The 11,154-nt window shown below is 32.3% G+C and overlaps 1 protein-coding gene across 4 annotated transcripts; it reads right to left on the bottom strand.

Moving 5' to 3' along the window:
* Positions 1-355: 355 nt before the first annotated feature.
* LOC107887228 (agamous-like MADS-box protein MADS3) lies at positions 356-10,879 on the bottom strand. 4 transcript variants are annotated; one of them, XM_016811403.2, is made up of 8 exons: positions 10,398-10,879; positions 9,388-9,469; positions 9,161-9,222; positions 1,897-1,996; positions 1,648-1,689; positions 1,115-1,156; positions 844-998; positions 356-673 (listed from the first exon to the last, which is right to left on the bottom strand). In XM_016811403.2, exons 1-8 carry the CDS (start codon positions 10,781-10,783, stop codon positions 583-585), a joined length of 960 nt encoding a protein of 319 aa, XP_016666892.1. In that variant the 5' UTR covers positions 10,784-10,879; the 3' UTR covers positions 356-582. The 4 variants fall into 4 exon arrangements, with proteins under 4 accessions (XP_016666892.1, XP_016666894.1, XP_016666893.1 ...); XM_016811405.2 differs by having other exon boundaries at positions 859-998; XM_016811404.2 differs by having other exon boundaries at positions 10,410-10,838.
* Between the last annotated feature and the right edge of the window lie 275 nt (positions 10,880-11,154).

Below are 11,154 nucleotides of genomic sequence, written 5' to 3'. Positions count from 1 at the left end.
AAGGCATACCCTTTCAATTCGTCCCTTGTATTGAGAGATGTCTAAACATGGTGAAGTCTAGCCCTTATTTTTTTTTTTTTGATTGTAAAAATATGCAATTTATCTTCAAGAAGAATATATTTTAAGCCATCTTTAAATCCAATTCCAAAGGAGGATTTATGGCTAGAAATATATACAGTTGTTACTATTAGTATTATTATAAAGCCAAAGGAAGATTAAACTTTCTGTACAACAAGCCCTGGGTATAAAGCCACCCAACTTACTGATGTGGTAGCAAAAAGATGATTTTAAAAAGAAAAACAAAAACAAAAAAAACTTGGAAATAGAAATCTACAAGACCAAATTGAAAAACATATAGGGGCTACAATTAGGCTACAGAATAATATTGAAGGCTAAAATATAACAGTAACAAGGTATATATATATATCTAATGTCCCAGTTAGAGAAGGAATGCTCCCTTAAGATCCAAGCATTTCTTTATTTTCTACACTTTGAGCAGCGCCTATATGTATATGTTGGCAACATTACACAATATATATATATATATGTGTGTGTGTGTGATGATTTTGAGTTATAGAGGGCTCAGATGACCCATCCATGGATGAAATTGGTCTCACCAGCCATGCTTCTGGGGACTGAGGATCCTTCAGCTTCAACATAATGGTGGTGGTACCTAATACAAACACCACCAACATTCACGTTTTAATAATCAATTAAAGGGACCTATGAAAGCAATTTAAGACTCAAACAAACACTAAATTTATACCTTAAACTTTGCTAAAGAGATTGTAGCTTGATACTATACCAAAAAAGAACAAAAAAAAGTGCTCGAGAAATATATACATGTAATGATTGTACCCTATCTGTAAAACAGGTTCATGGTCACATTCCATAGGGTTGGGGTGAGAAGGATGCAGTGGAATGTGGCTATTCTCAGCAGTTGTGCAACAACTCCATAAGCCTTGGCTTGTTTTCAGGTTTTGTCCTTCCCCATCAAGCTGAAATTAAGGCCAAAAATAGACACAAATATTTTTATATTTATGGTTTATTGTAGTTATTTTCAACAGAATATTAAAAGCATATTGTTCATGGTGTAGTAATCATGGTTATTAACCTTGATTTTCAACTGTTTGTTAAGCTCTCCAAGCTGACGCTCCTGCCAGAAATTCCACATACATATAAGTGGTGTAATAACCAAAAGAAATAGTTGTTTGTTTAACTTGTATTTAACAATAATACATTTACTGTGATATACATGAACACAAATATCAAAGGTGATGAGTATTAAAAGAGATAAAGAATTCAAATATCGTATCTTCTTTAATCGGCAAAAGTTTAGAATGTTAAATTAATGATAATTGAATAATAAATTCTCAAGAACTTCATCTTAAATTAAAAAAATTGGTGTATTATTCGAGAAAGACATCAAAACTATTAATTTCTTTTTTATTTTACCGTAAAGTGTATATCATCCTATAAAAATGTTTCACAAGTCACAATCTTATTGACTAATATTATATTTTTGGTAAAATAAGACAAGTAATAGTTTTTATCACTCTTTAAAAAATTAATTACAGAATTAGTATATAGTTTAAAGACCAGTTTTGCATTTAACCCTTCAAAATGATCAATCATACTTAAAAGTACCTTTTTCCGGAGATCTTCCATTTGTTCCATCATAATCTGAGTCTGCAGTTACGGAAAACAAGCAGAAGCATACATCAGATGCATTCGTGTATATATATGTATATATATATCATTTAAGAGCTGGTTAACGAAAACCAAAGAACAAGATTTTAAAAGACTGTAAAAACTGATATTTGTCAGACATGGATTCAAAGAAATAAAAGACAAAGAAGTTGTTTAACTAAAGAGACATGGAGGTAACATCAATACCTTCCTTTGTCTAGCCAGTACAAGAGTTCCTTCAAGCTGCTTCTCAAGGTTTTGCAGCTCTTTCAGATTCAATGGTCCAAGATCATCTCCAAGCAAATGCCTGATATTAATCGCACCTAATTATGTCAAATCTACATTTAAAGTCGACTAAGATTTAGTTTAGTATTACTTCTTAAAAATATTTTTGGGACAAAAAATAATTTTAAAATAAAAACATTATTAAACAAAATATTTTTTAACTTTTTAAAAGTGTTTTTATAACAAAAAAAATGTTTAACAAAAGTAATTTTTTGACCAAAAATAAAATCAAAAATTTTCACTTTTACTCAAAAGTACTTTTTGACTTAAAAATGCTTTTTGACTTAAAAATGCTTTTGGGAAGCAATACTAAACTGATTCAAAGTATATAGATAAGGTGGCAAAGAAATTAGCTTGCAAGGTGGAGAAGAAGCTCTCAAGAAGCAAGGTGACAACCTTATATTTGTTTCAAGTTGACTAAGCATTAAAGTGGCATAAGTTTAAGCATTATCCATAATAAATGGGTAAGTTTGACAGCAAATTAAGTAAAATAAGTCGGTTTAAATAAGCCTATAAATATGTAAATATAGTGTGTATAAAAAATATAAGTGGCATGAGTAAAGAGTGAAAGAAACAAGCAGCAGAAATATAATTTGTATATTTTTCTTTTATATATTTGTAAGTAATAAAAATAGTTTGATTTTGAGTATCATTAGGTTTCCAACAAGTGATATCAAAGTTAGGTTTGTATTGACGTCATAATGGTAAACATAATTCAACCACAAATCCTGAAATTAAGAAAGAAAAATTATGATAATTGGAGCATTCAAATGAAGGCTCGGTTCTAAAGATTATTAGAATGTAATCGAAGAAGGATATGTCAAGCCCGAAAATGCAGCTATCGAAACGACTTTAACAAACAAAAAGAAGAGAGCATTGAAAGAAGTTTGTAAAAAAAATATAAGAGAGAGTTGTTCTTTATTTTTCAAGTGTTATGAATCAACATTTGAAAAAATTTCAGATACAAAGACATCAAAGGAAGCATGGGGAATGCAAAAATTCCTTCAAGGAGCCAAAAAGGCCAAAAAGGTACGTTTACAAATGCTCAGAGTCGAATTTGAGATGTTAAAAAATGAAAGTTTCAGAAAGTATTGATGATTATGTCACTTGAGTGAAACCAGTGGTAAATGAACTGAAAAGGAATGGAGAAACTCTTGATGATGTAAGAGTAATGGAAAAAAATTTTGTGGTCATTAACATGCAAATTTGATATGTGATTGTTGCCATCAAAGAATCAAAAGATCTGTCACAAATATCTATTGACAAACTTGTGACTCCCCTCCAAACCTATGAGCATAAATGAAGCAAAATGATGATACTAAAAATTTGAAGCAAGTCTTGCAAAGCAAGCTGTCCTTCAATGAAGTGGAGCTAGCAATAGTTTTGTACAAGATACAAGCAATCGTAGAGGATGTAAAGGTGGAAATAGAGGTGAATGAGGCAATCAATCATATGGTAGAGACCAAACAAGTGAAGAGTATCAAACGCCAAGTCGTGGACAAGGAGTTTGAGGCATAGGTCAAGGTAAAGACAAATTTCAACAAGGAAATAAATCTCAAATAAAATGTTATAATTTCCAAAAATATGATTATTTTAGTTATGAATGTAGATCAACTCCTAAGGTGGAGGAGAGAAATCATATAGCAGCAACTAAAGAAGAAGAAAATGTGAAATCTAGTGTATTCCTCACTTAAAATGAAAATGAAAAATCAAATAAAAACATTTTATATTTGATAATTGTGCCAGCAATCACATGTGTGGCCGAAAAGATTTATTTTCATAGTTGGATGAGAATATTCACAGATAAGTAACATTTGATGATGAATCACACATCAAGGTCAAAGGTAAAGGCAAAGTTACCATTATACAAAAGAACGAAGAGAAGAAGTACATATCAGATGTTTATTACATATCGACTTTGAAAAGTAACATTATCAGCCTTGGAAAACTTCTAGAAAAAGGATATGAAGTGCATATGAAGGATCACACGCTTGCCTAAAAACGTAAGATTGGTGAATTAATTCGTCAAGTTGATATAACACGTAATTTTCTATTCATTATTGATATTGAATTTCGAGAAGTGAAATGTATGAAGAATGCAATCAACGATGATTCATGGTTGTGACATTTAAGGTTCGGACATTTTGGATTTTTTGGCCTGAAGCTATTGTTAAAAGAAAAAATGGTAAATGGATTGCCAAAAATTAATCCTCATCAATTGTGTGAAGCTTGCATTAAAGGAAAACAACACAAACAAAGGTTTAAAGTTGGAAATTCTTAACGAGCTAGGAGACTATTAGATTGTGCATTCCAACATAACAAGTCCTTTGATATACCATAACTTAGCGGAAGCAAGTACTATTTTACTTTCATTAATGATTTTAATAGAAAAAGTTGGATATATCTTTTTAAAACAAAATTAGAAGCACTTGATAAGTTTATCGAGTTCAAAGCTATGATAGAAAAACAAAGTAGACATTATATTAAGATACTCATATCTGATAGATGAGGTAAATATACTTCAAAGCTATTTGAAAGCTTTTACAAGGAGCACTGAATCATTCACTAGTTGACAGTTGCGTACACGCCACCACAAAATAGAGTTGCTGAAAGAAAAAATCGCACTATTCTTAATATGACAAGAAGTATGGTTAAAGGTAAGCATTTATCAAGAACCTTCAGGGCTGAAGCTGTTCAATGTGCTATTTATTTGTTGAACCAATGTCCAACAAAAAGTGTGAAATATAATACACCAAATGAAGCCTAGAGCAATGAAAAGCCAGAAGTTGGACATCTCAAGATTATGCTGATGTTCCTAACCGGACAAGAAAAAAGCTTGATGACAAATAAGTGAAATGTATTTTCATTGGTTATGAAAAAAGAAGCAAAGCATATAAGTTATACAACCTTCTTACCAAGAAAGTTATTATTTCAAAAGATGTTGAATTTGATGAAGCTGATTATTAGAGATGGAGAAAAAGAAAATAAAATTGAAGGATTATTTTTCAGTGATGACAAAGACGATGACTTCATCAATCAAGATAAACAAGGTGAAGATCAAAGCCCTTCACCAAGTCCTCCTACAACATTGTCATCATCAATCAAGAATGTGTAGTTGAATACTTTATGTGAACTAAAGCGAACCCCGAGAGCATGGAACACAATAAGACATTTATTTTGTTTGAACAACCACCTAGATATAGCAAACAAGGACAAGAAGACAGTCTATCATTTGAAGAAAACTTTATGTGAACTAAAGCAACCCCTGAGAGCATGAAACACATGAATAGATGAATACTTTCAAAAGAACTAGTTCATGAAAAGTCCACACGAGCACGCCTTATATATAAAAAAATGGAGTTGGTGACATCATGATCGTGTTCTTATACGTGGATGATATGATTTTCAAGGGAAACAATTCAGGTATGTTCAATAACTTGAAAGTTATGACTAAAGAATTTGAAATCACAGATATTGGTGAAATGTCATCCTTTCTTGGAGTCGAAGTGAAACAAATGAAAGAAGGAATATTTATGAAGTATGGAGAACAAATTTAAATTAATTTCAAAATGGAAGATTGTAAGCCGGTAGCCACACCAGTAGAACCTAGCCTGAATTTAAGTGTTGATTCATCTAGAGAGCTGATAAATCCAACGTTGTTTAAAAGTATCGTTGGAAGTTAGTTAGTAGATACATGGAGAAACCAAAACAAGACCAATTGATTAAATATTCAGATAGTGATTATGGTGGTGACTTGGATGATTGCAAAAGCACATTCGGATCTTTATTCCATATTGGCTTCGCAACATTTTTATGGTCATCGAAAAAGCAACAAATAGTAGCCCTCTCAACATGTGAAGTAGAATACATGGCTATTGTATGTGCACATGTCAAGCAATTTGGTTGAAGAATATTTTTGGTGAATTATCTATTATATAAGAAGGTTCAATTATAATTTATGTTGACAACAAGTCCACAATATCTCTTACAAAAAATTTGATGTTTCATAGTCGAAACAAACATATCAATACACAAAATCATTTTATTTAAGAATAAATGAAGAATAAAAATATAAAGTTAATTTACTACAGAACAAAACATCAATTCACAAATATTTTCACGAAACTATTAAAAGCGGACGTACGCCATGAATTCAAAGAAAACTGAAATGAAAGCTGATTTTGAGGAGTGTTGAAGTCAAATCGAATTTTAAGTCGACTAAGTATGTAGATAAGGTGACAAAGAAATTAGCTTGCCAGATCGATAGCAAGCTGCCAAGAAATTAACCTGCAACTTGTTGGCACATAATTAAATTAACCTTGCACAAATAAATTATGAAAAGTTAGAAGAGTGAAGAGACTTGAATATGAAAAGTGAAAAAACTTGAATATGAATAGTGAAGAGACTTGAAGATGAAAAGTTAAGAGGCTTGAATATGAAAAGATACACACATGCATGAATAGTCACAACTCCTAGCATATAGTGATATAGATGAATAGTCACTTACAACTCCTATATAAAGAGTTGTATGTGATGAAGAATCATTAACTTTGTGTGCTTGAAATAAAAGATTATTTGAAAGAATTTTTCCATACAAAATTTATTTCTCTTCTCCATTATATTCTTTATCATTTTTTTGTTTTATTTCTCCAAATATTAATCATTCAACTACAAATTGGTATCAGAGCCTTGTTCGATCGAAATGAACAATTCTATTCCTCTTTCTTCCGTTCCCCAATTAACCAAAGAAAATTATGGCAAATGGAGTATCCAAATGAAGGCTCTTCTTGGATCTCTAGAAGTTTGGGAGATTGTTGAAAAAGGTTATAATGAAGTTGAGGCTGAAGAGGAGGAAGGATTAACACAAGTTCAAAAAGAGAGTCTAAGAAAATCAAGGAAGAAAAATCAGCAAGCCTTATTTTGGATATATCAAGGAGTTCAATCATATGAAGCGGCTTGGGAAAAAATAGCTTGTGCCACCACGGCAAAACAAGCATGGGAATTTTTACAAAATTCATTCAAAGGAGATGAAAAGGTGAAAAGAGTTTGGTTGCAAACTCTTCGAGGAGAGTTTGAAAGATTGCAAAAAACAGAGTTAGAATCAGTTTCTGATTATTGTTCACGGGTTTTGTCCATAGTCAATCAATTAAAAAGAAATGGTGAAACTATGGATGATATTCGTGGTGTTGAGAAAATCCTCCGTTCTTTAGATTCCAGATTTGACTACATTGTGGTTGCCATTGAAGAATCAAAGGACTTGAGTACCATGACTATTGATGAACTCACAGGTTCGTTGCAAGCCCATGAAGAAAGATTAAACAAGAAGAAAAAGGAAGTAGATCTAGATCAAGCACTCCAGTCAAAGTTGTCTCTAAATGAGAAGAAGGGAGATTTTAAAAATCAAAGAGGGAGAGATCGTGGTCGTGGAAGAGGAAGAAATTTTAGAGGAAGAGGCTCAAATGCTCGTGAAACAGGTGAATATGTAAGCACAGAGAATGGATGGAAAGAAGCCAACAAAAGTCAAAATTTTAGAGGATCACAAAGAGGACGTGGACGTGGAAATCAAAAAGGAAGAGGTCGTGGCTATTTTGAATGTTATAATTGTCGCAAACCTGGTCATTTGGCAAGTGAATGCTGGTACAAAAAAGAAGAGAAAAATGAAGCTAATATAGTACAAAATAATCAAGAGCAAAAGCAAGAAACTTTGTTGCTCGTATCTCATGGTGGAGAGATTGATGATGTCTGGTACATAGACAGTGGTGCTAGCAAGCATATGACAGGTAACAAAAATTTATTTTCGAAGTTCTTTGAATTTGATTGTGGAGAAGTAAAAGTAGGAGATGGCAAAGCTTACAAAGTTAGCGGTGTTGGTGAGTTGGAGTTCAAAACAAAGCAAGGAAGGGTAGAGAAAATGTCTAAAGTTTATTTTGTTCCTGGTCTTAAAAATAATCTGCTTAGCGTTGGGCATCTCTTGAAGAAGGGGTATGATATTCATTTCCGAGACATGGCTTGCTATTTATCAAAGAAAAATCAGGTTGTTGCTAGAGTTGGTAGTGGTGCAGTTTCATGGAGTTCAAAGAAACAATCAATTGTGGCGCTTTCGACTACAGAAGCTGAATATATCGCTGCATCTTATGCAGGATGTCAATTGATTTGGTTACGTGGAATTTTGGAAAGTCTTAAGCAGAAGGAAAGCAAGTCAACAATTTTGTTTTGTGACAATAGTTCTACTATTTCGGTCACAAAAGATCCAGTTCTTCATAGAAGGACAAAACACATTCGCATTCGATATCACTTCTTGAGGGAACTAGTGAATAATGGTGATGTTCAAGTTGAATATTGCAAGACGGAAGATCAGATGGCTGATATCTTCACAAAGCCTCTAAGTGGACAAGTCTTCAAGAAAAATGTTGAAAGGTTGGGAGTTCAAAGCAAGTTTAATTTAAGGGAGGCATTGTTGGCACATAATTAAATTAACCTTGCACAAATAAATTATGAAAAGTTAGAAGAGTGAAGAGACTTGAATATGAAAAGTGAAAAAACTTGAATATGAATAGTGAAGAGACTTGAAGATGAAAAGTTAAGAGGCTTGAATATGAAAAGATACACACATGCATGAATAGTCACAACTTCTAGCATATAGTGATATAGATGAATAGTCACTTACAACTCCTATATAAAGAGTTGTATGTGATGAAAAATCATTAACTTTGTGTGCTTGAAATAAAAGATTATTTGAAAGAATTTTTCCATACAAAATTTATTTCTCTTCTCCATTATATTCTTTATCATTTTTTTAATTTTATTTCTCCAAATATTAATCATTCAACTACACAACTTGACGAAACAAGCCAAGTTGCAACTTTATATTTGTTTCAAGTTGACATGAGCTTAAGCATTATCCATAATAAATGGGTAAGTTTGACAGTAAATTAAGTGGGCTAAGTGGGTTTAACTGAGGCTATAAATATGTAAGTATAGTGTGTATGAAACATTTAAGTTGCGTGAGTAAAGAGTGAAATAAATTAGCAGCAGCTAGTGATTAAAAATATATATTTGTAAGTTTCTCTTTTATATATTTGTGAACAATAAAATTAGTTTGATTTTAATTATCCAGCAATTAATAATATAATGGCTTTGTTAAATAGTAAAACTGATTTTTTAACTCAGAAATGACATGCAAGACCTTTGAGTGCGTTCAAGTGCTTCATATTTTGCCTTCAACTTGATTATCTCTTGGTACCAACTCTGCATTGATAAGCAAAGCCAAAGCATCTAAGCAATTACATGAAAAAAGGCTGATATAATCAAACACAAAACCTGCATAGTTACAAGCCTAACAAGACAGGCGAACATTTATACAATTTGTAATGTTGCAGAAGCAAACTAGAAGAAGGCTTGTTTGTAATTAACCTGTGTTTCATGTTCAGGGATGTTGTGTTGAGGTTGAGGAGTAAAGCAGCATTGTTGGTATCGCTCAAGGGTCTTGGTCATACTTAAAAAAAAAAAAACAAAAGTGGATTATTAACCTATATAAAACACGTACAGTAATTCGTTAATGCTGCAGCTCTAAAGGTTTTCTTATTTTTTGAGCATAATCCACAATACCAGTTAAACTTGGCTTGAGGTGCAAATTTTACTGTAAACCTTTTAAATGATCTCCTAGAACCATTGACAAAACCAAAAGCAAAATGAATGTTTTATGGAAAATGGGTGTGCTTGATTTTATGTCAGCCTTTTACAAACCTCCGTAATAAAACATTAAAATCATTGCTGTAAGAAAAGAAAACAAGAATCATTGAAAAAAAAAACGAGATCATAAGATTAAAAGACAAAAAAAGAAAAAAAGAAAAAAAGAAAAAAAGAGAGGATCTTTCATTGGCACCCTCTTCTTTTTCCATGGGGATGAGAAAGGGGAAACCCTAGATTTTGCACTGTGGTTGAGAAGACAAAACACCAGTTCATTGACGGGGTTCTGAAACAGCCATCGAAATCCCTGAATTGGGGGCCTTTCTTGTTTCAGCTTTGAGGTGAAAAGTACACGAGTTCTGTGGCACTGATCAGTGAAAGCAAAAAACATTCACAAGTCCTAAGAGTTAAAAAGACCCAGTTTATGATCCAAAAAGGATGGGTCTTTTCCTTTCGGGTTTTTTTTTTTTTTGCAAATGAGATGAAACGTGTCGATCTTTCATTGATTAAAAGAAATTCAGTTTCCCCAAAAACATGAATCCACAAAAGCAAAGGGAAAAGTCATGGCCTGTCCACCCACAAAGAACCATAAAAATGAAAGAAAGATTTGCAGGTCTTATACGAAAACCCAGGGAAAACAAGTAGGGAAAGTTTATGTAAATGACCCAGAAAACTTGACAAAAAAACCATGAAAATTAATGAGAAAGGAACGTGTGAAATATATATATATAAACCTATAGATGTACCCTGAGCTGCCAAACTCGTAGAGCTTGCCACGATTAGAGAAGATGATAAGGGCAACCTCAGCATCACAAAGCACTGAAAGCTCATACGCTTTCTTCAGCAACCCATTTCTTCTCTTGGAGAAGGTCACCTGTCTGTTGATCTTGTTTGCGATCCTCTTCAGCTCCACTCTTCCTCTCCCCATTTCTCTCTTCCTTTTTTTTTTTTTACAACTCTCTTGTGTTTGAACAATCAAAACACTTAATATACTATATTTGTCGATTATCAAATAGGGTTCTTTGGAGAGATGAAAGTTTAAATGTATATTAAGCAGAAGGGAAGGCTTCAGTGGATGCTTTTTACAACAAAAAAGGAAACTACATAGTGTTTCTTCCATTTTAGGCTTATCTATTTATTATGTTCTCGGATTTAATTTTTAGCAATTCAGTCTCTCTCTCTCTCTCTCCCTCCCTCTCTGCACGCCTAGGTTTTGACCTTAGTTATTGGTTGGTACGAAATGTGTGCGTTAATTAATTTCTTTAGAAGAAAGTGTAGGTTTATTTTTTCATTCGCTTCTATCAATATAGAATGTACAATATTCTTTGTCTTTTATATTCCTCCTTTCATGATTTTTGAGTAAAGTAAATTCAATTTTTACAATTATTTTTAAAAATAAAAATTAAGAAGATAAAAATATTCAATTAAAATTGATTTGAAACAATAAAAAACATAAAATTTATTTTTCTTTTCAAATAAAATTTTGCCTTC

This window comes from Gossypium hirsutum, chromosome A08 (genome assembly GCF_007990345.1).
Source record: "Gossypium hirsutum isolate 1008001.06 chromosome A08, Gossypium_hirsutum_v2.1, whole genome shotgun sequence".
In the NCBI taxonomy this organism is placed as follows: domain Eukaryota; kingdom Viridiplantae; phylum Streptophyta; class Magnoliopsida; order Malvales; family Malvaceae; genus Gossypium; species Gossypium hirsutum.
The sequence above is the reverse complement of the archived record's forward strand: the minus strand, read 5'-3'. Positions and strand labels throughout refer to the sequence as shown.